General features: G+C 41.5%; 1 protein-coding gene across 2 annotated transcripts in view; it reads right to left on the reverse strand.

Annotated features, from left to right (window-relative positions):
- The window catches only part of PAG1 (phosphoprotein membrane anchor with glycosphingolipid microdomains 1), an 80564-nt gene that overhangs the window by 11590 nt on the left and 41538 nt on the right, over positions 1-27436 (reverse strand). For both annotated transcript variants that reach the window (XM_058814709.1, XM_058814700.1), the window contains exons 3-5: positions 4150-4361; positions 1435-1486; positions 804-900 (exon numbers count right to left, since the gene is read on the reverse strand). In XM_058814709.1, the coding sequence (XP_058670692.1) occupies positions 804-900; positions 1435-1486; positions 4150-4274 (274 nt within the window). In that variant the 5' untranslated portion in view covers positions 4275-4361. The remainder of the gene's footprint in view (positions 1-803; positions 901-1434; positions 1487-4149; positions 4362-27436) is intronic.

Here is a 27436-nt window from a genome sequence, read left to right on the forward strand (position 1 = left end):
CCTGGTGGCCCAGGAGAGGACCTCAGCAGCTCCCAGTGCTGGCTGGCGTGGAGGGCTGGGAGCAGCAGCGTGGGGCTGTGCCAGAGCACGCCCAGGAGTGTGCGGATGCCATGGGACACAGAGAGAGAAACAGCAAGCGTTTCTCACAGCTGCTCGTGAGAATTTTCAGGGAGTTGTAAGAATGTAATAACTTGTTAGTATAAACAATCTGCAGGTGGTGTTTTGCTACTTTGTCTTTCTGTTCTTCTCAAAGATGGTGTATGAGAAAGGTGTTTTTGTTAACTAGCCAATCAAACAGAATGTATAATTTATTACCATTTTATTATAGGTTTTTATCATTTTATTATCGTTTTATTATCACTCTATATTATTATAGTTTATTATCACCCCATATTATTATTGTTTGTTATCACTCTATAAAAACCACGTGGTTCTTTAGAATAAAGCCTTCTTTGCTCTTTCTGCAATACTGCCTCTCACCTGTTCCTGTGTCGTTCTCAACACGAGAGTAACAGGAGTGGAGATGCAGCCTAAACCTCCCAAATCTCCATGAGATGATCACCCCCACTGACCTCCCAGCAAGGCAAACAACTCCATGGCATTTTTTAACTTGGCTGTAAGTTGTGTGTGATCTGGTGTCAGACCTGCAGAGGTGTGCAGAGTACTCTGACAAATGGCTTGCCTGTGTGCTTGGCAAGCTGCTTGCTGGCAAGCTGAAACCCGAGGGATCGGCAGCGCTCAGCTGAGGAGGGAGCTGTGAGCAGCGCTGGCTCATCACACCCGCAGGGGCTGCCCAGACTCACCCTCCCCGTTGCTCAGGGCTCCGTTCTGCTCGCTGTTTGGGGGAGGCTCCGTTACAGAACTGGTGATGGAATGGCTGAACACCTCCTTCTCGGAAGGCTGCAACACAGAGCAGGGACTGCTGGATCACAATCAACGCTCACGTGAACACACACACAACAAATTGCATTCCCATCTCTGGGGCTCTGACCCACAGGTATTACTGGCAGGAGAAGCAAACCATGCCAGCTAGATTCAAAGATTTAAGTGCCTGTGTTTGCAGATGTTAAATAGAAATAAATGCCAAGATGTCCAGAGTGATGTCCTTCTCAAGCTTTACGGTACTAGACATTGCTATGGCTTTAACCCTTGAGAAGACAGCAGCTGACAAAGGGTACACTGTACACTGCCTTGGGCTGCAGATGGAGTGAAGGGAAGGCTGGAGTACAGTGGTGGCAGAAAGGGCACTGAGAAAATGCAGATTATCAGGATCTACACAAGTTTTCCTCCGCTTCCCATTCTGCAACTTTTAAAGTTTCCCATGCTCAACCATCTCGAAATTCCTGAGCTATTTTCTAATCTGTTGTATTTTGCAAGGAGCTTGGTACAAACCAACCACAGGACAGACAAAAGCTGCCAGAAATAAATACTTACCACATTCATCAGATTTTCATGATCTCCATTCTGATTTTTGGCCTTCTTTTCCCTTAATGAAAAAGACACATGAATTTTTACTACAAATTATGCTAATATACAAATACCAATCATTCATAGACCTTACACTCCTACAGGGAACAGAACTATGATTCACAACAATATTGAACATGGAATAACTGAAAATTATTACAGCAATTGGTATGACCTCTGTGTAAAAACACCACTGAGGCAGAATGGTGACAGACATAACTGAAGAGGTACAACAAACACACAAAACCTTCTTCTCAGTCAATGTGAGATCACCGTGAGAAGTGACTGATGGTTATTACAATGTAATAAAATAATTATGCAGAGACAGGACATGGGGGAATGGCTTCAAAGTGAAAGGGAGTAGGTTTAGATTAAATATTAGGAAAACATTCTTTACTGTGAGGGTAGTGAGGCACTGGAACAAATTGCTCCAACAAGTATCTACTGGTGGATGGCCCATCCCTGGCAGTGCTCAAGGCCAGGCTGGATGGGGCTCTGAGCAATCTGGTCTAGTGAAACGTGTCCCTGCCTATGACAGGGAACTAGATGATTTCTAAAGTCCCTTCCAACCCAGGCCATTCCATGATTCTATGATAATAAAAATATTATTCTTTAATCATATCTGAAATTCTCAGATACACATTCTGGTTACAGACTACTTAGGAAGTCCCTTAAACTGTGTCAGAAAAAAGTGTGTATCCTATGAGGAATTGGAAAAGGCCAAAAAAATCCAGATAACTAAAAATGCCAGTCAAATTGATAATAAGCATAAGCAGTTCAAAAAGGTGTACAAATTTCACAGCAGCAGGGGCCTACATTTTTAAAGGAATCCTGCTTCCCTGGGTCCTTCAAAGGAGTCCAAGTATGGATCACATTTCCATTTTTACCATTTGGGAAATATAGCTCTTATTCAGAAATACTGCAATAAAGTATGAGCTTAAAATAATGTTAGTCCTTCCCCTAGATAAAAAGTCAAACAAAAATTGAGAAAATATTGACAAGATGAAACTTTTGCTTCTTCTAAAGTCTGCAGTGAACTGTACTTCCACATTAGCAACTGTTAAAATTCCACCTAATTGGGAAATACCAAAACAGCAAGTGAGCATGCACCAATGCAGAACAGAGAAAGTTAAAAGCTGAATTTCCTCTCTGGAAATTTTTCTGACTCTGATATTTTAGAAAGAACAAACTTTATTCAGTTTTCTATGTCCTCATCCATTTTTCAAGAGGAAGCCAGGAAGAAATTCTGCACAACTGCATTTATGCATAAACAACCTGCCCTACAGAATGACCTGAAACAACAGATATTATGTCCAAACTAGCAACACAAGAATTTATTAAAAAACACCACCAGAATATTTCAGGCAATGTATCTCTGTAACTGCAAAGATCACTCAGTGGTTTGACCCATCTTTCTAGAAAAGGTTCAAGGATTGGTATGTTACAAAACAAAACACAGAATTATAGAATCATTTGGGTTGGAAAAGGCCTTAAAGATGATACACAGTACCTAAATGCAATGTCTGTGGGCTGAAGAGTATTTAAAATAGGGTTCCTACTTTTAAATAATTAAAAAAAAATTCTACTATTTTTTACACAGATATCACAGGAAACTGTGACAATAAGAAGATACTGAAGTGTCAACTCACAGTTTACAAAAGTGTTTCTCCTGAATCACATGAAATTACATGTTCTAACTTAGGCTTTTTAGGGTTTCAACCAACTCTGGGACCTGGTTTTGCCCACAACTGTTTTTTGCATGGTGGGCATTAGATAAATCCTGCTGAAAAACAAAGTCTTCCACTGTAGACACATCTTGTGCCAATACAGTGCATTTTACGGCTGCACAATTTCCTCAATGTTCTCAAAGCTGAAGGGGTGAAAGCACATGCTCCTTACAAGCACATGCACCCAAACTGCAGATTTTGCTGCTGTACTGGATTTTTCTCCCATAGACTTGGCTGGTTCAGCTGTGCTTACAAAACAGAGCAGTATGGACCAAGCAGTGCCACTCGTGACAGTGAGGGGTCAGCCTGCTCCGGCCTGTGGAGGGCACCATGGGCAGAGCGCAGGCTGCCCCCTCCCTGTGCGGCCTGCAGGCCTCAGAGTGCGTGTCAGCAAGGAGCCTTGAAAGATGCATAAACAAAGCCATTTATAGTGCCTGTATTGGTGAAATTGAATCCTCTTATGGAGAAGAAAATAAGGATAGGGCATAAGGCATTGATTAGTACCACTGTTTGATCCTTACTCGTTTTTGCATGAAAGGCAGGATCAATACTATATTCCCAATACTTCAGGAATGGCCACAGCAAAGCTGAAGTACATAATCACTTCCCTTTCCTTTTTACCTAGACTTTTTTTTGGTCCTGTTTAGCCCACCTAATGTTCTCAGTTTCAGCTTAAGGGTGTGATTTGCTAACACTCAGTGTCTACCTGTGCTTCAGCCTTCTGCTTAGGAGAAACCACCAAATAAACACAATTGTGTACTTCATTCACAGCAAAAAAAAAAAAAAATAAAAAAAAAAATTAGATTTTAGAATGAATAGAACTGTTCAAACTGAAGTTTGCTCTTAAAACTGTACCTTTCTTTTTTAATTTCTGTACCTCAGTCCTCAGCGTTTCCTGCTAACTATTTATACGTAAGCTATGTCCAAAGTGAACCATTAAGCCCTGGAGCCTTACCCATTGCAGCTGGAGCAAAGGAAGATGAGGAAGGTGAGGAACAAGAGTGTTGTCATGGCTGCCAAACTTCCCCACAGGATTACGTGGATCTGTCCAGTGCCTAAAAAAACACCCTCCAGCCCCATGGTACTAGCAGGAGCTGGTATCACTTGGGGTTGAAGAAGTTACTCCTTGAAGAAGACTAACATCTGTGCTGCATGCACCTTCTGTTTCTGCAGAAGGAAAAAAAAACACCATCAGAGGTTAAGAGAAGTTTTGAAGATAATGAATCTGACAGCTACAAGTCTGGCAGGAGAGATTTTCAAATCCAGATCTTATGAAAACCAGTTTCAAGTACAAGCCAGCCAGCCAAAGAGATTTTCTGCTACATTTCTGACAGTAACATAGAACAGATCTGTCAAATATTAACACAAGCTGTTACCTATCTACAATCTCAATATGAATAAAAGGTAGTACAGCATCTCTGTACTTGTATCTTCAGTAAAAGACTTATAAATCTGCTTTGAGGGCCAGAGTAATCTATTTTGTGGTTATATTTGCAAATTTTATTGAAAAATGAGCTTTTGAAACCAGCTACAACTTCTGCAAAGATAACAAGCCAAAAGAGCTGCAGCAAACATTCACCTCCTCCTCTCTCAGTCTCTCCTGCCTGCCTGTGATTGGAGGCTTAAAGTGCAGTGACAAATAAACTAGGTAAGCCTTTGAAAGGAATACCACAAACACCACAGCAGATAAGATCCTGTCTTATTTCTGTGTGACATGCTTATTTCCTTAATAGTGTGTCTGGAGAGTAACAATACTGAACTTTCTTTTTTAGCTTCTCCACACACGAGTGTGAGAAAACAATAGAGCAAAGTAAACAGGGTCTTTTTTAAGAACTTGAATAAACACAACTTTTGCTACAGCACAGCAGTCCATGGGGAAGACTGCTAGGTAAATCCTATTTATGACATACAAGTTTTGGCATACAATACATTCTAAAATTCTGTACGTACATTTAGTGCAATATACTGTTGACATGGCAAAATTAAAAATAAGTTATTAATTCTTCACTGCTGAAGGTAACAATTCCTCCATAATTTGGGAACAGGTTATGCAAAGCCTATTTACAGGCTTTCAGCCTGACTTGATTGATAAAAACTGAAATAGAATACAATGGCTAAAAAATGAGCAGATATATTTTGGGAATGAAAAAGTAGCACAAATATAAGGTTGACAATTTGTAAAGCCACTAATGACTTACTTTAACGCATACATTTTCATAGAATTTCTTTTTTGGTATAGGAAATTTGTATGTAGATATGTTTATTTCTTTGCAGCAGAAGCATCCTTTGTAAAAACAAATTCAACTAGGTGCCAATATCATACTTGCATACAAAAACATATCACCATTTTGTTATTAAAATCTTACACGAAAAGAAGATTTATCTCCAGAAAAAGCCACTCACATCAAAGTAAATCTGGTGAATCAGAGAAGATAGTAGCTTCACATAACAACTAAGTTAGGTGATTGGGTAGCTTGGGTAGCTCTTACAAGTAACATTTCTGTTCCTGCATAAAATGAACTCATTCATTTCAACCATGCAGGATCAGACTTCTGAACACCTTCCAACAAGAATCTTACTAATTTATCCACAGTGGATAAATGGTTTTTTAAAAAAAAAATTCCCTTTAGGTAATAATGGCATTGGATGTTAATTGATATGGGAAGAAACAAACAAAAGATGGGAAAAATTGCTGATCCTGAAAAGACCAATTTCAAGGTGTAGTTAAATATTTTCGGTTTGGGCAAGAAAGAAGAAAGCCAGACATTGCGTAACTTCTCCAAACCCCTAAATGCACAGGAAAAACAGGTGCCACACACCTTGGCAAAGCACAAACATCTCACTGGTAGTCTTGGGCACTGACAGCCAAGAGCCACCGCTCCTCAGCGATGACCACTGCCAAGCAATGTGCCTCTCTGCTTATCTGGGCAGAGCCTGGAAAATCAAACATTTAAAAGCAGTGGCAGATCACTCTAAAAGTTGTGTATACAGCAGATGACACAGCTCTGCCTCATCCCTATTTTAAAGCCCAGGTTGGGTTATTTCTACTGTGAGTCACAGTCACTGACTGTGAAATGGAGAGACCTTAAGGGAAACTGAATCAGGTTTAGTCAGGAGAAAACCTGGTGTAATGCCCACAAATACCTCTGTTATGTCATGCAAGGGCACTGTGCATTGGAATGGATTCCTGCAAAGGTGATGGACTGTCCTCATCCAGAAAACATTACCAAGCACACTGTGCTGGCTGCCTTAACTAGCTCCAAACCCTTGTTAAGATGGTTGAATAGAAAGTACTTCCCTTCTAAGTTTATCTTTTTTGTGAATTTTCAAAGACATTTTCTGCCCTGCTAAAACTTAGAAAAAATTCATAAAAAATATTTTCATTTCTTTCGTCCAATCCTTTTGCCTTCAAAACCCCCTAATTTTCTTTTTTCCTTGGAAAAAAAAAGATTAAATGAAAATGGAAGGTAAAGACAAAGGAAACTGAGCAAAATAAGTCTTCAGCATTTTTGTTATCTTTTTTCCTTAGTTTTCCCAAGAAATAAAAAGAATGCAAATGAAAACAAGAAACGATTTTTTTTAAATTATTGAAATAAAGAAGGAAGTGGCGGAAGGAAGTGGCAGAAAGAAAAAGAAAGAAAGAAAGAAAGAAAGAAAGAAAGAAAGAAAGAAAGAAAGAAAGAAAGAAAGAAAGAAAGAAAGAAAGAAAGAAAGAAAGAAAGAAAGAAAGAAAGAAAGAAAGAAAGAAAGAAAGAAAGAAAGAAAGAAAGAAAGAAAGAAAGAAAGAAAGAAAGAAAGAAAGAAAGAAAGAAAGAAAGAAAGAAAGAAAGAAAGAGAAAGAAAGAAAGAAAGAAAGAAAGAAAGAAAGAAAGAAAGAAAGAAAGAAAGAAAGAGAATAGGAATTTAAAGTACTTTTCTTAAAACAGAAGCAAATTTTTATTTTCTTTTAGAGCAGACACAGACCTGTCTTGAAAGATACTTAAATTATTTCTACTACTAAGTTCATAATTTTGTATCTACTCCAAAGAAGGATACTATACTCTCAAAAGACTAAGTAATGTAACTTAAACTAATACTGTAAGGAAAGTGGGTTTTTAAAATTCTAAATATATATTCTTAAGTTTCCAGGACTTTAAATAAAGATAACATTTAAGCTAAGGAAAGCTCAGGCTACATGGGGAGCAGCCCCATGGAAAAGCTCTGTCTTTGAAGGCTTCAGTACAGAGTTAGAAGGGCTGGTCTGAGCCAGAGCAGATGGAGCTCAGACTGAACTTCAAAAGGAGTGAGATCAGAAAGAGTCAGTCAAGGAAGACCTCTCTGAGTGATGTCAGGAGTGAAGCACAAGACATGAGGCATCCCACCAGGCAGAAGTCAAAGCAGCAAAGGAAATGACCAAGGCCAGAAGATGTAGTTAATTTACAGGAAAGCAGCATGAAATGCCTTGACTATATGCTGAGAGAAAGAGGTCAGAACAGGACGGAAAAGCACAGTGGCACTTGAACCAGGGGAGGTGACTGCTGCAGACACCTGTGCAGCAGAACAGAGAAATAACAGGAACAGACTGATGGCAGGTGAAGCCCTGAATGAAGGAAGCTGAGCGGGCAAAATGTGACAAGTGATTCCTCTCAGCTCCTTGAACAGCAGGAGTTTAGCATAAGTTCTAAAGGGCCTAGAATCTGCTCAGCACACATGACAACCAGAAGCAAATACAATTATAACATAAAAACATCTCAGCCTGCCAGTACCTAAAGGGGACTCAGAAGAAAACTACTGAGGGACTTTTTTTAAAGGGCATGTAGTGATGGAACAAGGGGGAGTGAATTTAAACTGAGAGTGGGTTTAGACTAGATCTCAAAGGAAATTTTTTTACAGCAAGGGTGGTGAGGCATTGGAACAGGTTGCCCAGAGAAGTTGAGGATGCACCATCCCTGGAAGTGTTAAACACCAGCTTGGATGGAGCTCTGAGCAGCCGTGTCTAGTGAAAAGAGTCCCTGCCCTGGCAGGTGAGTTGGAACTGGATGACCTTTAATGTCCCTTCCAACCCAGGCCATTCTATGATTCTGTGGTTCTACATTCACCCTCTGTGAACCCTTACCATGCAGTGACATCAGAGAGCTTGCTCTTTCTGTTCAATGCCTCCCAAAAAATGAGGCTGAAATAATATTCACCCAGGCTGGGGAATATTCCAGGAGAGCTCCTGGAATGCTTGAAGCTGGACCAGCACCCATCAGCTGCCCCAACCAGCCCTGAACAGAAACCTGGCAAAGACAGACTGAAAACACAACTGCCTGAACTCCCTCTGCTTCCACTATGTGAATGCCTGGACACTTAAAACATCAATGCCTTGGATTTAGGAGATGTTCCTGAGGCTAGCTTTAAAGAGAAACTTATTTCAAATCATAATGATGGAACAACAAGCAGCTAATTTTTAAGAGCTTTCTGACAGCTGAAAGGATTAACTCCTGCTCTTACAATGGAAAGTGATATTGTGCTGCCCTCTGGTGAATCTCTCTGTTTGGGGTCTGGGATTTGTGGCTCCTATGAGGTGCTTCAGAGCTTGGTGCAAACTCTTGAGTTCAGTGGGGCCCTTCATCTGTCAGGCTCAAAATAGTCCTGCATCCACCCCTGGAAGTCTGTCAAATAGTTCAACCTTGCAGACAGACACTGCTGAGACAGAACAGTGGTCAATGGAACTGTTTGGGGTTTTTAAAATGATTTTCTGGTGTGACAACCATTTAAAGATAAAGATTTCTTCCACTGTACCCTTTCCACAGAACTCTGCACACAAGTTGTTGGGGATGCTGAACTCTTAAAGAGAATAACAGAGAAAGGCCCTTACATGAGGGTAAGAAACCTGGTTATTTCATCTATGGCAAAATCTAAACAATAGTCTGCATTCACATGTCAAAGTCACTACCAGTTCAGAAAACGAATCTTTACACTATATAAAATGTAGATAAAATTTCTTCTGCTTGTGGGAACTTCTTGCTTTTTAGACATCAATATTTGCCATTATTGAAATCTCTATGATAGATGATGCCTGTAGCCATTCCTCAAAATTGCACTTAAATGCCCAATTATATTTGTGGTTTCAAAATGACAGATATTTTGTTGCATAACCCACGCTTTTATGGTGAATAATGTGTTATTTTTGCTTGCGGCTGTTGCAGGCATAAAGTAGAGCTGATGCAGTTCAGGATGAAGTGATAATGAGGAGAATGCAATTTTGGTTCCAAAAGACCTGTATCTGGAGTGAAGCAGATAGGCTGCAACTCTGGGAAGCACATGAAGCATAAATTTTAACTGGTGGGGAAGCTGCTGCAAAACTCTGGGGTGAGACCCAAACACCTTTGAAGATGTTCCTTCAAAGACAGGTGCATCCAAAAGACCCAGTGCACTTCAGGTCCAGGGTCTGGCCAGGATTTTCTGAGCAAAGTCCTGCCTGAGTTGATGGTGGCACATGCAAAGGATGTGCTTGTGACAGGCAGATGCCATGCTTTGGTGTCCCAGCAGGAGATGGCAGTGTGTCCCTCTCCCTTGGCTTCTGGGTTTAGAGCAGCTTCATTCACCGCCTGCTGCAAAGAACACTCAGCCCATGCCTTCCAAAGGGAAAAGAGTGGGAAATGTCAACAGCTTCACCTCTCTGGGTTTCTTAATGAATTATAGATGGAGCACAGGCAAGAGACTGAATTGTTCTGACAAGTGAGCGACTTAGAATGCGAGAAGGCAAATGCGAGAGGACGGGAGGGATTCACGGAGGCTGCGGGACTGGGGCTGCCAGGCTGTGCTCAGCGAACGGGGGCACTGCCCAGGTGCCTCATGTGCTCATCCCCAAGCTCTTTTAGGGACTGCCTTGGGAACTGCTCAGGCTCCTACTGCTCTCTTTGCCCTGCCACCCCTCTGGCTCCCAGGGCTCTCAGTTATCCACTGTTACACTGCAAAACAGATCAGGGCAATGAGACGGTTTGGAAGATCCCCTCCACCCCACAGCAGGCCTGGCAAGGAGCAGGGAGAGTGGGAGAGAAGGTTGGAATTTTTATATGAGATTTTTATTACTCTGGTAGCAATCCCCCAGAGAGCTGTATTAAACCAGAAAATGGGGAAGTACAAGATGTGTGGACCCACAAACTGAGACAGGAGCTGAGAAGTATGAAGCAATGTCTTGTCGACATCCAGCTGCAAATGCTGTCATTCAACCACAAAACCAGAAACATGGGCTGAAACAAACAGGCAACAGCAGAAGTTTTTCTGAACATGTGACTAACACCTCTCAATGTAAGAGCCTTTCATCTTCTGTTCCTCCAAATCCTGAAAATACACTTTCTCTATGAAGATAGCATCCTGCAGGAGACCAGAGGATTTACCTTACTCTCACTATAGAAAATTCTCTCTGCAACTTCCGACCCAGCTCAGGCACCAGCAGGCAGAGTACGTCTCCAAGGGCCCAAAGACAGAGCACACCCCTTGTATGAGGGCCACCCTAAAGAAAACACCTGAAGGCAGGCAATCCCCAACTCCTGTACCCAGAGCAGCTCACACCAAACTACACAGCTCATTTGGAGAAGGGGGAGGACATGGAAATGCACTTTGCTCAATCCATAACCATTTCCATGTCAGGACTGTTCTCCGCATGCAAATACGATGGTGCTGGCAGGAAATGCCATTTGTGCTCCTGAAACAGCCCTGAAGTGTAGCACTGTGCTGACCTGTGTTAAAATGAAATCAAAGCACCCTTCCTTCTCCTAAACAACCTTCCTTTAAACCTCTTGATTTTAAGTTGAATGTCTTTTCTGACCTTTTCTACTATGTGGCCTAACCAGGCTTTAAGCGCAGAGTAGCTGGAGGCAGCTCCTGAGTGTCTCCTTTCTGTGACTTGCCACAGTTGGTGGATTCCTGACAGTATAACTCAATAAGACATTACACACATGCTTAATGACATCATCAGGGCTGCATTTCTTCTTGTGTGGGCAAAATACCTGGGTCAAACTCTTCATAGGTATCTCCCTACTGCAAGTCCTGCTTTGGAGCCTGTCTGCAGAAGCTGGTGGGAGTTGTGCTTTAATGAACATTAAGGTTGGGTCCATTGCAGTAAATGAAGCATGTTGGAGATAACTGTCTTGTACAGCCCAAGCCCACAATCTCATACTCTCTTATTCTCCACAGAATGGGGATTGTATCATCTTCCAGGAGTGGTCCCTGACCAGAGCTAACTCCTCAGTTATGCATGGGATTGGCTTTGGGAAAGAGCCTTTTTACTGCAGCCAAAATTATGCTTCAGGCTGTTCTAACTTGGTAAACCCACATCTTCCGTGTTTCATGCTGGGCATCTGATAACAGGGGGTCCTTTGGACCTTAATCCCCCTGTACTAGAGATCCTTCTCTTCTCTCAGTACTTCTCCACACAGGACATGCCCAGCTCTCTATCGACTCCAGCTCCTCTTCCTCTCTCAGTTCCCAGTCCTGTTTGCTGCCTCAGGCAACCACCTCTGCTACAGGTGACAAAGACTAATTAAGATATCAAAATAGGAATAAGTGTGCATGACAGCCTAATAAAATAAATACAAAGATATCAAAATTTTATCAAAAAGAGATATTTCAGATAATTCTCAGGCACTGCCACATTAAAATAGATGATACTGTGGAACAGCCTGAATACACAAATGTGTTCCTTGCTTTACATTGGTATTAAGTGAATAAGAGCAATTGCAATTAAATGCTTCTGGAGACAGTAGCTGACAGGATTGCTGTTTGGACTGAGGTGCTGCCTGGCAGAATGTCTCCTAGCACCACAGTGTTACTGGAGTCAAGATAGTGAAGTTTCTTCACAGGCACTTAAAAAACATTATAAAACATATTTGTAATTGGTCAAATTGCTGTTTCTGCATCTGCAATGGCTTCTTTTGGCTTCTAGTGTTCTAAATGTAGATCCAGTACTGAGCTACACAAACCTTAAGACTAAGATCCCCTTTCTCATGCAGTACCTAGTGCATGTTGCTTTTAGCGTTCCTATGCACTAAATCAGGACAAATACTAAAGCTCTTCTGATGGTGCAGTTGTGTTTTGGAGATGCTTGGCTTGGCAGCACCCATTTATGAGAACCCTTCAAGACAGACACATCTTATTCCAAGCTGTGAAGACCAGATGTGCACATAATTAAGGCCTGGTCCTGAAAGCCTGATGCTGGAAGGAATTACTGACATGGACTGAGCTGCTCTTGCAGGCTGTCAGATGAGCCTTGCAGAGACTGTGCATGCCATAAGCTTTCAAAACAGTTCATGATTCTGCTTTGCAAGGCAGCAGAATAATGAGGTTCTGATGTAATGTACCTGTACCTACCTCTTCAGAAATCATGGCTGGTTTATCAAAGGATGTGTGCACTCTATAATGCAAAACCAGATCTAAGACAAAACAGAACAGTCCCAAACCACGGTCACTTTTAACCCCTTCTAAGCCTTAACATCTTCTAGAGAGAAACCACATCTCCCTGTACCCATCTATCTGTGGCACTGCAGAAAAATTAAAAAGCCTCTTGCAGGAGTAAAGGCTGATCTATGCCACAATCTGCATTCATACTCCAAGCAACTCATTCATGCCTTGTCAGACCACGTCACCTCAAGGTTAATGTATTCAAACTTGACCTGACCTCCTGCCACTCTCTCCTTTCTATTCCTACCAGAATTCTAGTAAGTGCACACAAGCCTGCAGTGCAGGCAGCCTCTCCTCAGAAAGAAAGAAATTTGGGAAAGTGGAAAGAGTCTGGAAAGTTGTATGAACAATTAAGTGTGTGAATTCAAGGGCTCACTTCAAGACAGTGGAATAGTTTTCCTAAAATGACGGAGGATTTCAGAAAATAAGAGATGTCACTATCAAGGTTTCATAGCAGGCTGTAAAACTAAATTTTCAAATGAAGGTGAGCATAATTGCACGTGAATGTGATTATGTCCCTGTGAAACACAGTCTGCATCCTGGGGTTAATATACATGCATAATTATGGCACCTAACCTGTCACAGAGCTATCACATTTATTTCCCACATTCACAAGGTTTTTCTGTGTATAAGCCATACACAGAAATCTCTGCCAAATGCAGTTTCCATTATAAATCAGGCCCTGAGCAAAGAGGTTTGTAACAAACGTTAAAGCTCACAAATTTATTCCACAGTGGCTAATAAGGCTCCCCCCATTCCACTACCAGCAGTACAAACCTCCCCCAGCACAAACAGGGAGAAGGGGAGTGCTGAGGCACAGCTCTCAAATGCAGAGCACTGGCTGAGCTTGGCCAGCTGCTGAGGAAGAAACCCATAATGAAGCCTCTGTGAAACAGCTCCTAGGAACAGCACCACATGTTTTCCCCGGGCTTTAGCAGCCAAATAATGACTGTCTCAAATGTGACAGCAGAAAAGCTTTATCTGCTGAGTGACCATGCCAAAGATTACAGCTTAATTGTAGCATTATTGTGCTCTTTCCCACACCCCCACAATATCCCATATTGCTTTCTGGCTGCAGTGAGGCAATTAGACCACGATTACTGCATACTTTAGAGCATATAGAAATGAAAGCTGTCTTTGTGTTTTCCAGCTCTGACACAACTACTCCTGATAGCTTTGCTTTTCCTGGAACTAGATGCTCTTTCATATTAAACAAGGCCTGTTTATAATCTCACTTTGTTTATGTAATTCTACCATGCCAAGTCCCCTTTCAGTTTTTGCAGTGCAACCACATTTCAAGCAACCCTTTTGCCATCTCAGGTAATAATAATGGAAACTGAGAAATTCCCCCTAGCTTGGGAAGTAGGCACACACAGAGTTCGTCTCAGTCATCTGACCTAAAAGACCTCTAAAATCCATGGCAATTGTACTTGTTCTCAAACTGCTGTTTGAATCAGGCCCATGAAACAATACAACAAATAGATGGTACTTTTCCAGATGCTACTTCCAGTTTCCAAAGGACCCCAACTGTATAAATTGCAAAATATGCAGCAGCAAAACACAACGCTTTGATTGTTCCCAATGAAATATTGCTCTTTTTCATCCCCCACCACCCCCCCCCAAAAAAAAAAGAAAAAAAAAAGACTCCTACTTAGAATGAGATTCCACTTATTTACATTTCTAAAACCAGTCTTTGGTTTACTCAGATGCTATCTACAGAGTCCCACCTGCGAGATCTCACCCCTGTTCCCATCACAGGGGAAGACTAAACGACTTCTACTAATACCAAACTTTCAGATTGCTCAAATTGTATATAGTGAGAATAACTCTACCTAAAATGAGAAATTTAAAAAAATGTATCCAACAGTCAGGACGTTACAGCCTTTTAAAGTGCCTTGAGTGAGATGCACCTCCAAAATGAAGCACATTAAGATCATCCCAATTTTTTAAAAATTTAATCCAAATAATTTTAAATGCAAACATCCCAGATTACTGAGTGCCAATGCTATCATAAAATCTGTGGATATAAATGTCTGGAAGACAGGAGTGTTCCAGGGAAGCTAAGTGATGGTCCTTGGAGGTAGAATACAAATTAAATCAGAATGGCCTGTTGTATTTATGATTAAGTAATCTTGAAACAAAAGGAATTAGTGAGAATTGAGCTTTGTGATATCCCACAACAAGAGACGCAGCTGTGATTGAACTTGGTAACAAATCTATTTGAAGAAAACAGAGTTCACCTTACAATGTGCTTTGTGTAGGTGTAGTGTTTATTTCAAGCCCAAATTTCATTTCACTTTAATTGATTCAATAAAATAATTTTAACTTTTTAGCATTTGTATCTCATTAGGAATGTCAGTTTTTCTTAAGCATTTGGTGCATACATGCAGAGCCTTTGTCATTGCTGGAGATGGTCCCTGTCTTGAAGAGTTTACTGTTCATCAAGATAAAACCAAGACAGCACATGAGAGAATCCCTGTCTCGATAACTTCATTTTCATGAGAAAATGTCCAAGACAAAGAAGGATTTGGTGGGTTTTGAAGAGTTCTTGCAACTTATCCAGATACCTGGTGTCCCCACTCAGTGCTGCCTCTCCGTGATCTTTGTTTTCTCTGAGTTGGAAACACAGCTGTGTGTTCCCTGAGGGAAGGTGCCACCTTAATTCAATCTTGTAAAAATCATCTAAGATGGCTGCCTCCATGCTCTGCATGATCAGTAAAGACTCACTTCTTCCTGTGGAGAGAGGGGTATCTTCAAAGGGAGCTGTGAAGGTCATTCCTCATCTCTGACAGACAACTGACCTTTCAGAGACCTAGAATTAGGAGAGGAGATATCTATAAATCATGGACAAAACCAGGGGAGGTTAATGTGCTGACCCACGGGGAAGGGCCTCAGATGCACTCCTCTGAGCTGGCCTCCTTGGCTGACCCATCACACCAGACAATGCGGATAACTAAACCTTTGGGCGGCAGGAGCAGCCCTGACAGACCACACCTTTTCACAGCCTCACTCTGTGGCACAATTTCATTGCAATTTCTCCCTGAGACCAGCATAATGACATTGTTCTGCCCTTTCAATTGGAAGCAGAGCTGGGGTAAATGAAAGCATCACTTGCTTTTGACAGTCCAGAATATCCTGTGGATTCACCAGCATCCTGCCTGGCACCTGCAGCAGCATGGAGCAGGGAGGCAAAATCCTGTCCTGCCCCCCACACCAACGTTGTGACACATGGTGCATTTCATCCACCTTCTCTCCTGCTCTGGAGAGTGAAATATAAAACCTTGGGCTTGACCCCAACACACCTAGGCAGCAGAAACTAATCATGAGTCCTGCAGGAGTGATCTACGAGCTGGGTACCACCCCCCTCAACACAGCCAAACCCCTTACTGCTTCATCCTGACACACAGCAAATGCAATTATGAGATCTAATCAACTGCAACTAATGTAATTCTGAAAGTCTTCACAGCTAACGAAAACCAGGTCTTCCCCTTCTTGATTTAATTGAGATGTTTGGTTGTTCATACACCGTGGAAAAGAAACCCTCCATAAAGCTTTGTATGAATATTGCATTTGCATATCCAGCCTGTCACAGTATTGGGCTCTTTTTCCGGGCTGTTGGATATTACATGGTAGGAACCTGTCTGTGAAGGGAAGTGGACTTCAGAAAATAAATACTTTCTCACGTTGTTTCAAGGGAAATCTCCAGTCTGAATGTCATCTACTAACTGTCCCTTTGTAGCCTGAACTTGGCTTAAAAAAGCATTTCCTTAACATGAATAAATCATGATCCCTAGTAAAAATACCCTCCTCCTGCATTAAAGCAAGAATCAGAAGACAGAATTTGGCCTGTAGCTGGTAAACTCAAATTTGTTGAATAACAAATGACTAAAGAAAATCGCTTTTCCCCCCTTTCTCCTGTGTGTTCTTCTTGTTGCCTGTTGGCATTGGGTTTTTCTGCAGTTTAAGCATCACTATTGCTTCGAGACTTCCCCTGCCTCTGTGCTTTCCTGTGTCATCATCAGCATTACTGTGACAGGAGGCTCTACAAGATGGGCAGCACTGCAGAGAGAAGGATAAATACATCAAGCCTCCTGCAAAAAGTTTTGCTGCTACCTTGAGTTATGAGCTGCCAAAGCATGATAACAGAGAAGCAGTGGCAGGTAGGCAGGATAAGCAGAGTGTTGCATCACTTCACGCAATCAATAACCAGCTGGGCTTTGCTTCTCCCAGGTTTCTCTGCTGTGCTGACCCAAATCATTACTTTTCCCCCACAGAATGTAGTCCTGTTAAGGTTTTGAAAGAGAAGACTCAGATTTGATGAAAGCCTGTCAGGATACAGGATAACTGCTCTCCAGAGACAGGAGAGACAGTCAAGACAGACCAGGTAAGAACAGTCTTTCACCAGTGATGTATGTTATCTTTCACCAGATAACAAGCTCAAAACCTTTGTAGGACTGATCACATAAGCAGGTGTCATTCCCCCAGCAGCTGAGGAGTCTCCAGCTGTGTGGGTGTGACCACAGCAGGGACAGCAGGCCTGGGCCCACAAAAGCAGGTCCTGCCTCTGCTCCTGCATGGCCAGGAAGCCTCCACCTCTGTTATCCTGCCTCCTCTTGGCACCTTCACCCACCCTCTGCAGCCCACCCAACCTTGTTCTTCCTTCCACAGCTGCCCCCTCCTCTTTTCCAAAGGCCACACCAGTGCTGCCACAGTGCCATAGCTCCATGAGCTCAGTGCTTCTAGCAGAGAGCACAGCCACCCTGACTATTCACTGAGTGTTTCCCACCCTGGGCAGCCTTTTTGGTTTATCACTCCTCCTTTGGATTATTTTTCTGCAATAATGTGCCCATCAAACACCCATACAAACGCTTTTAAAAAGACTTAAAAAAACTACCAACACTGATAACAACATGTATTGATTACTTTGGTTATGGCCTATTGGTATCAGGATGCCCAAGTGGTGAAGAAAGCACATGTCAGAAACACAAAGAGCAGATGCTGAGAAAGCATTCTCTGAGAGAGAGAATGGAATGATAGGAGTTAGGCAGTAGAAGAGCTCACCTAAAATATGCTAAATGGCCTTAAGCACTATACCAGACACAAACATACACAATAATGAGTAGTCAGCTGAAGAACATATACAGCTACAATACACCACATCCCACCCAGGAATTTCAACAACTACTTATTTTTTACAATTTATCATTACACCACTGTTATAACACCCTGTTCAGGTTCCATTTTCCTGAACCAAGGAATCTGGATTTCATCTGCTTTATTCTTTGAGAAATGTGCCATGCTCAGGCCTCTTGTAATACATCCTGAACATGGTTCATTTGAAAGGATAACCTAACGCTATATGGTGAAAAAAGCTTTTTCATCCCTTTTCATCACTTTGGGACATAGTTTTATTGCAAAGCAATCCAATTCTGCAGAAGGAAACAGTTTTCAAAGAAACCACTTGTAAGTCAAGAGAGTGACCATTAGTTATTGAAAGCTGAAACATTTACAGGTTGATTTGATGGCCGTGACAGTAAATTAATTTTTCCTTTTGTTGAAAATTTTTCTTGACTGCAATGAACACCTGGCTAACTGCCTGATGAACAAAGGTCATCTAGCTCTGCATTTACTTTGATTCAATACCAAATTTGTGCTACTTTCAGAAAAAACAACCATGCCATCCTTTTAGAGAGTCCTTTTCGATTTTCAACTGACTTGAAATGTATGACTGCAGACATTAGTTTGGGGCAGCTGCTAAACTACATGCTTTGCTATGTATTTCCATGAGTTATTCAACCAACAGAAGAATTGCAAGACTTAGTTCATCTGGAAGAAAGCAAAAACAACAGACTCATCACGCTACCCCAGTTTCACAAGTATAAAAATAGCAGAAGGTGCTAACAGATATTATGTGGGTAAGAATGAGAACTAGATTGGCGTTGGAGAATTTATTCTTAGAAAATCCCTCCTTTGGAATTGTTACAGGCATGCACTGACCCAAATAGATCATGGCTCCTATCATTCCCTAGTGCATGTGAACAGATAAAATGCTGACATGCACCAAAAAGGTTTGGGGCAAAAAAAAGCAAGCACAATCTGCATGGAAACTGCCAAAAAAAGGAAAAGCACAGCAGCTGGTACACAACTGCTAATAGGCAAAGACAGCACTGCTGACAAACGCAGGTGAAGCGAAGGAAAGGAAAAGGCAAAATGATGTTGGGAAATGATGGCAGCCCAAAGAGATGGAGAAAACAAGCCAGTCACCACAGGGTACCCACTGCTGTCTCAGAAGGACAGGCATTTCAGCCATTTCAGGATGCACAATTTATTCCACTGGGCTGGGGCTGCCCAGTGATCAAGACTCAGGGCCACTGACATCCCTCTGGTGCAGCTTTCTGACTTGGCTGGGTTGCCCAGTGGCTGTTTTGTGGCTATGCTGATAAGGCAGGACAACTGGGAGACTACAGATCAAACCCACAGTGCTGAGTTACAGAGCACAGCAAGCAGTCACACGTGCAGAACTACAGTTTTCTCTTCTTCCTTCCTCAGCCCTTCCATAGTTTTTTTGTTTTGTCCCAGCCAAGTCCCAGGCAGCTCTGCAGGCTCAGGGAGGTGTCACACTTGTGACATGATGTGTGGCAGTCAGCCACCCATCGTGAGGTGTGTGAGGTGCCCAAGTGTGTCTGTGTACGAGTGACGTGTCTGAGCCTCCTGGGCTTCCAGGGGTACCAGGCAATGGAGCCTCACAAAAGATGCAGGATGCAGCCCAGGGGGCCATTTAGTTGCCTAAACACTGGCAGCTAGAACTGCCTGAGCTGCCTAAAGGCATCCAGGATGTCTGGATGTTCATGCAGATGTGTCCACAGAGATGAACTGATGCCTCAGTATTACCGCGCCTGAGTGGGCGCGGCTGGTGAGAGAGAGACGGTGAATCTTGTTTCTTGAATCAGAAGGCTTGATTTATTAATATATGATATAATACATTATGACTATACTAGATAGAATATAGAGAGAGGTTTTGCAGAGCAGCTAGGCTAGCTAGGAAGAGATAGAAAAGAAAACCACAACAAAGCTGTGGCCAAGGACTCAGTCCCCTGGCTTGCACTGGTGATTGGCCCTTAATTATAAACATAAAACATGAACCAATCACCAATCAAAATAGGTGCCCCTGTTGCATTCCCCAGCAGCTGATAATAATTGTTTACCTTGTCTTCGGAGGCCTCTGGAAAGAAAGGATTTCTGTGGAGAAATGTCTGCGACACCTCAGGTTTTAGCTTTTATGTTTTTCAGATTCTGCACTGCTTTAGTGTGTAGTTCTGAGCTTCATATTAGGGATAGTAAGCTCTCTTCACAGAGTAGGTAGACAAAACAATTCTTTCTCTAGCAGGGGACCAAGGACAAATGATCCAAGTTTCAGGCCCAGGAGCATAAACAATTTCTTTTTCTGAAGACAGAAAAACAAGAAGGATGAGACTTCATAAGCTAAAGCTATAACTGGACAATTAACTCCAATATGCAAATGGACAACTTATGAGACCCTGTGACCAGCTGCCCATTTTGTGACCATTTTGGGTTCATCTTGGGTGTAGCCCTGGCTGGGTTCTTGTACTGCCCAAAGCATGTCCATTGAGGTCTTTTAGTAAATACCTACTTTAACTCTGTCTAGTTAAAGTCTCTGTTCTAGGTCAGCCTCCACAAGGCATGAGAACAACTTGATGCATGAGCTGCAGGATATGTGTGTCCTTCTGGAGCAGCAGATGGAGGCCAAAGGGCACAGTTTATGGCATTTCAAACACCATTCACTGCCCTCTCTTTAGGCAGATGAAATCTGCACCTGGATGAGGTCAGCAGACATGGCACAGGGCCAATTCTCACACTTCTCAAACAGCTATTAAGAAACGATGAAAAATGTACCAGGGCACATCAAATGGCACCAGCTGCTTCTGCATGAGCAGCTGAAGGGGCCTGAAGGTGCCCTGCAGATACTTGCCTAAATTTAGGAATTTTCAGTTGCACTTGAATCTCACACCAGCAATGGTATGCTTTACTACTGCACAGGCACAAACATCTTCCTCTAAAGTACTTTCCTATACAAAGCTGAATGCTCTTAGCACTTAAATCCTTCTCCAAAAGCCATAAAGATTTATTCAGGGATGAAACATTTGAGTCTAATATCAGAAAAACACTTTTCTCCAAGTGAAACAATGCCAGAGCATCACACTCCTTCCAGCTGGCAGGACACAAAATTAATGTCCAGACTTTCAGAAATGTTCACTATCACAGACCCTGTAATGTTTAATTATCTGATGGTGCTTAGGACTTTGGGTAGAAAAAAAAAGAAGCAAATAAAGCAACACAAATCCAGTCATCATACGAATATTTAAGACCCCTCTGCTGGAGCATCAATGTGTGGGCTCATATCAACATTGTGTTTAATGTCCCTATGCAGCTACTGAACACATGTATAAGCATAAAATTAGCAAACAACTATCAAAAGACCTCTATTCAGGCAAAAAAATAAAAGTTCTTTTCCCTTTATGAACATTTTTAAACAAAGTGTTCTTTTTTGTGTAATTTTTCTCCATTAAAATTTTATGTTACTGCAAAGAGATAGAAGGCAAGGAACTTCTGGCCCAATTTTGTTCCCAATTGCTCTTGTATAGTAACTGGAGGCAAGATTTTGTTCTCTCTGTAGAATTAAGTACAACTGTTGATTTCCTTTTATTTAATGCAACATTAACATACAGATATACAAACTCAAATATTAAAACTAAATTACAGGCAACACTTCTCTAATTAGCTCATATAAAAGTAGAATAAATAATTAAGCCTCTTACTATCCAGTTAAAGAGACGAGCAACATTTCTAAAATGACAAGAAAATGCAGAGATGTTAAGAAAAATAAAAAAATATTTCTGCTGCAATAGAAAGTTTCCAGGAATCTCAAAAATTTGAAGTCCAGTCACGGACTTCTTTTATAGGCTGTTCTTGCTTTGTCTTTAATACTGGTGTGCTGTTACTAATAAAATAGCTTAGTGCCCTGCAGTTGGTGCTGAGGACTAGTTACTGTTTTCTGGAATAAGTTCCAACTGGAAATGTCAGCCTTCAAAGCAAACCTGCCCAGATCGAGCTCTTCCCAGAGCAAATCTATTACACGCCAGTAAATAGATGAGATATAAATACAGTAGGAGCTCTGCAGAGTGTAAATCAGGCATTGCCACCATATTAAGAGGCTTATGGCAATGTTACTTAGCAGTGTTTGTTTTAAAGTCTCAGCAGGCTTGTCCTGCTGAACGTTTTGTGTAAAACCATCTGCCCAACACACAGAATCGATCTCCGAGTGTGTCCTGCTTGGTTTGTAAATTTACCTACTGTGACTAAGTACATAACTCATTATTAAAAACAGTCAGACCTGGCCTTTCCTGAGGGTAAACTAATGTTTCTCATCATCCTTAAAAAAACAACACACAACATGAGATAGGGAAGCAGCAAGGCATTTAAATAAGAGCTGTTATTTGAAAGACTGACTCCTGTGGCCTGAATCAACATGCAAACGTGGACTCCCAATCATCTTCAGAAGATAATTATTATTCATAATTGGCACTTTAAAGCATCTTCTCAGAGCTGCGCAAATATTGACTAATTAGCCACACCAGAATCCTGTGGGGTAGGCAAGCAGGTACCCTAATCCTCTTTTTATCTGAGCTAATTGCTGGGGAATAAAACCCCAGCCCTGACCTGCTGCAGGGGAGGAGAAGGTGGGGAGGTTTCCAGCCCCATTCCCTTCACCCAGCCCTGACCTGCTCCCACCATGGACCTTTTTCCTCGTCTAGAGAGGGGATCAGACGAGCTCTGCACTGGCAGAGCTCTGGAAATAGTGGCCAAACCTCAGTTCATTAGCTAAAGTCCTGTCAAGAAAAAGGTCTGAATATTCAAAGTCAAAATAAAGCCTGAGGATTTGATACAAGTACATGCCATATTTATAAGAGGATGGTAGCCTCTTCTGCTGAGGAACACTTAAACAATGATGTACTGCACAATTATGGCTTTTTCCTGGATATAAAATATTACACTGGTATTTGTAACTAAATAGTAGGAAAAGAGCTCTATATGTATGGAATAAGACACTTCACTTAAAATTCAGAAAAATCTTATTATTCACTGTGTGCCCAAGATTAGGCTGAAGCAAGTGTGGAGTCCTGTTAGAGCCTCCAAGAGGCTCTGCCTTCACCATGCAATAAAATGCACCAGGCAAACAATATCTTCAAAATGGGCCTAAAATTGAAGATCCTTGGAGGCCACAGCAGCTAGAAATGAATACTGAATACATCCTCTGTTAAATCCAGTTCTTTAATTAAATTGCCTGTAGGAAAGCAACCATTAGTCATTAGTGTCTCAGGTTTTCTGGTTTAAACCAGCAAACACTAATGATGGTTTTATTCTAGAGCTTTGTTACAAATCACCACATTCAGGGGCACAAACAGGTCTTTTCCAAATAACTGTATTATTACAAGCTTACAATATACACAAGATATGCAACAAGAACCATTTTTATTTGGTGTAATCCTGCTTTGTCTATTGAAATAATTGGTCATATGTTGTGTCTAATTTCAGCTACAATCTCTTCAGGGCAAAGATTGTGTCCCTGTGGTTTTGTAAAGCCTCATTCACAGTTATAATGGTGTATAAATTAAATAAATAATGAGAAATTATGAACTGTGGGAATTTAGTCAGCATTTATCAGGAATTCACAAGTGAGGATTTACATTTTTTTAAAATGGATTTTTTAAAAGATCTTCCAGTGATCTGCTTCTGTCCTCTGTTTTGGGAGATGCCTTTCAACTGTAGCAACTACTTAGGTAAGAATAATAACAGGAAAAAAACCCAGGTTAGTGTGGTGACTGGTTGAATAATAAATCCAGGGTTATTCCACTCTGAAGCTAATTCTTCTACATGGTTCATGCATAACAGCTTCTGAGACAAGCAGGTTTTCATCCATGGGAAAGAGCATTAAGATGACGGCATTTTAACTACTGCATTAATTATCTACTCTGAGCAAGGCTAGACAAAACAAATAGTAGGAATAGAACAGAACTGGATGCCTTAGTGAGCAAAATTCATTTAAATGTCCAAACCAGAAGAGTACAGATTAGGTGGCTTGGGCTGCAATATGATAAAAAAGGTTTCTGTGCTGAGAAGGTTTGGAGAATCCTGGAACAGTTCAACAAAATTAATATTTGGCACTCCTTGCCACTCATCCCACATGAGTCCCCTAAATGCTGGAGCAGAGGCTAGGGGATCATGGCCACAGCAAGAAACAAACTCTTGGTAGTAACAAGCCAGTCTTAAGCCAAAGCAAGTCTATGCTAAAGCTTTGTATGCTACACCACTTTTGTGTGTGTGTGTGTGTGTGTGTGTGTATGTATGCGTGTGTGGGCACTCATTTTTTTCCTTTTCAGGAAGAAGAGAAGGGGGAGAAAAGCAAGAATTTTTATCTCAATAAAGAAGTTTGCTCATGCAAAGAAGAATCTAGCTTGCTCTGAGGATTTAATGAGCAGCTCAAAGGATCTCAGGAGTCTGCTGGGCTCCTGCACCTGGATCTGGCAAGTTAGTGGGAACATAGGGTGACTTGGGTCTGAAAAGATAAAAACAAACACTAGAGTGAGTGCCTCTTTCCAGGTTCCCAGTGTACATCTACATAAGGTAAAACACAGCAATAAAGTAAAATAAGTCAGCTGTGTTATTAAAAATTATAGTTGTTCTGGCTGGCCTTTTGCCCTAAGACCTGCAACTTGACAAGCCTGTGAGGTGAGAGGTCTGGTCCCCACAGCCTGAACATGTAATTGCAGATGGACCTGCCCCATCCTTCAAGATGCCAACCCAAACTCATCAAATGCCTCATTTTTCTCATTTTTCTTTTTGGCTAACAGAACTAAAATCTGTAAAAGGAACAGCATGTGAAGTCAGGTCTGTACACTAAGATGGAAAATGCACTGATTTGCACAGAGTTAATAACATGCCCTAAAATGGCCATTCACCCTCAAAAAGACATTAGCATGTAATAGCAGCTGCTTATCCTCTGAGTGCAGATGAATATTGGAAAGAGGTGCTGAGAGGCTTTGTCCTAGAATTACATGTCACTGGTTTAAACATGATGTGTGGAAATTATTTTAATTGCCCATATTAGTCCAGGGCTGAAATGGTCTGGTATTGTTAGGAGTGGTGCAAATGTCTTTCCCTGGTCAGGGTGTTGTTTGAGAAGAACATGTGCATACCTGAATGTCCAGAAAGCCTCACCACAACATGAAACTAAAAAACCAAAAATCGCCCCAATAAAATAGCTTTGAAAAATATTGGCTAGTTAAGTGATATTTTTTGACTGTCTTACATATAAAGATCCAATTTCTTGCAAGTATGAGCACTGAAAGAGCAAGAACTGCTATTTTTGAGATAAATGTTACAGTTCAAATGTCACAGACTATATTACAGACATTCACAATTGGCTCTGAGATTTAGGAAAAAAAACAACTTACACTGTTGTATGAAGGCTGGCAATGATCACAGTGCTAATGACCATGGGAGAAAGACGAGATTTTTTTTTAAGCATCATTATCTAGTGGCCTTGAGTGCTAATCAAAACAAGGACTATAATGCCTGCTTTAATGGGGTTTGTCTCAGTAATGCTCCTAAATGGAATAAACTATATTAAATCCAGACAAGCTACAAAGAGAGACAAATGGCAAAACAATACACAGAAAACTTAAAGATTCTTTAATCTATTATTAACTGAGTTACTATCCATGACAGTCACACTTAACTGTGGTTTTGTAATCTGTTTGCTGAATTGTACAACTAGAATAGAAATGTTGTTGTCCTTCTGTTTAAAACAACAGACTAAATAAGACCCAAATCAACCCACAAAATGGCCAAGCAAAGACTGTATGTAGACAGGCTGCATGTCCATTTTCTTCTTTAAAATTCAGGAAAGCAGCTCCTCTGGAGTTTTTTCTCCAAGTAGAGGGAATCTGATCCCACTGAGGTAGTCCTGCACATAAGCTGAGCCTCTGTGCACCACAAGGAGGATGCTCTGGGAAGACAAAGGGCCCCACACTGTCCCTCACTGACCCAGTGCTGCAGGCACAGACACTGATAGCCACAGGCTTTGGGTCATCCTCCTAATGTTACAGGAAGAGGCACCAAGTGCCAGGACAATGAATTCATCACCATCCTCCTCCTCATCTGCCTTGTATCTTTGGCCCTGCTCATCCCTCCTCTGCATATGCTGACCAAATGCACAGACATGCTGAATTTCTTCAGCTTGATACCTCAGAGGATCAGTCACATTTGACTTCCTCAAAAGCAAGTAAATAGTTTTTTTGATGCATCTATTTTGTTGTATTTCTCACACTGAGATGGGAGGATGTGTAGCAGCTGAGGGGGAAGGCAGACTATGGCATTTTGGGCAGATCCTTCAGGAAGAGGTGACAATTTACTGGTAAAATGACAGCCAAGGTATAGAGGCAGTGACACTTTTATGTTCATTTAGACGCAAGAGTGAAATATTTCCAGGGGTCCAGTTTTAAAAGGATGGATTAGCCCTTTGTTCGTGGTGTACACAAAATGCAAGATCATGCATCTTATCTTGAAGAAATTTTCAATAAAGGTCTTTACAAAGTGGAGCTGTAGCTGGGGGAACATAAAATTCATTCTGTAATTAATGAGTTGCCCCCAGTATTACAGAGAAAAAATTCCTATGGTTTTATTGCTTTTGTAAAATGCTTGTTCTCCAGCTCTGAAGGGACTGTGAAAGGTCAGAGGTGTTGAATATACATGATTTATAAAGTCCTCTGGGATGAGATGTGCCATGTAAATATAAAATATTATTAGAGCACACTCTCTTTAATTCACATACACTGAAATGGAATTGGCTGTGCCACAGAAGCAAAACTAAGAACCCAAGTCAGTCTGATGACAGCAGATTGTCCAAGGCTATTGACAGTCCAAACAGCAGAAGGATAAATTCATTTCACAGACATATTTACCTAATGGTGGAAGTTACTGCTATTCATCCGGAGCTGGTTCTATGTAGATATGAATGTGAAGACTGTGTTACATAGAAATGACTGAGCAGGCAAAGATGGTGTACTGCTCAGTACCATGAGGAAAGAGAGGCTGCTGAAAAGGCTGCAGGCACAGGAGCAGCCCAAGTAGCCCATCCACCTCCTGCAGAAACTCTGCCTTGCACAGCTCTGTTCTCAAGCGTGTGCCAGAGATGCCTGGGATGCCGTGGTCCTCACGTGCTTTGTAAAGTCACACTCAGAGGGCACTTCCAGCCTCAAAATATGCATCCTATTTATCCCTGGCTTTCACAGAGGCTTCCAAGTTTCCCTTGCAAATTTGAACCTTGAGATTTGTTCACCTCCAGCTGTATCTATCCAAAGAGGCTTCCTAAAAAGCAGTCTCTCAGAGAACTAGGTTGGAATGAGCTGAACTGGACAAGCAGTCCCATTCCCTCTCAGGGAAGCATAAATTATACTTTCAACCCACCTTTTGGGATAGATTCCAATTTCTCTTTTTCTTTTGTCCACAATAGTCTATACTTTAACACTGCAATAAATAATCAGTTTGAAGTAGAATTCAAAATATTTTAACAGCTGGAGCAATGACATTCTCACTCAACTTTACTGTAAATGGAAAAATTCCCATTCCCCCCCTCAAAGACAGGGATTACAGATCATATTCTGAATTCTTTTCAAAACCTTGGCCAAAAGACATCACCAGCACAGTCTGTTCCTCTTCACATTATTATTCCCACT

This window comes from Ammospiza caudacuta, chromosome 1 (genome assembly GCF_027887145.1).
Source record: "Ammospiza caudacuta isolate bAmmCau1 chromosome 1, bAmmCau1.pri, whole genome shotgun sequence".
NCBI lineage: Eukaryota > Metazoa > Chordata > Aves > Passeriformes > Passerellidae > Ammospiza > Ammospiza caudacuta.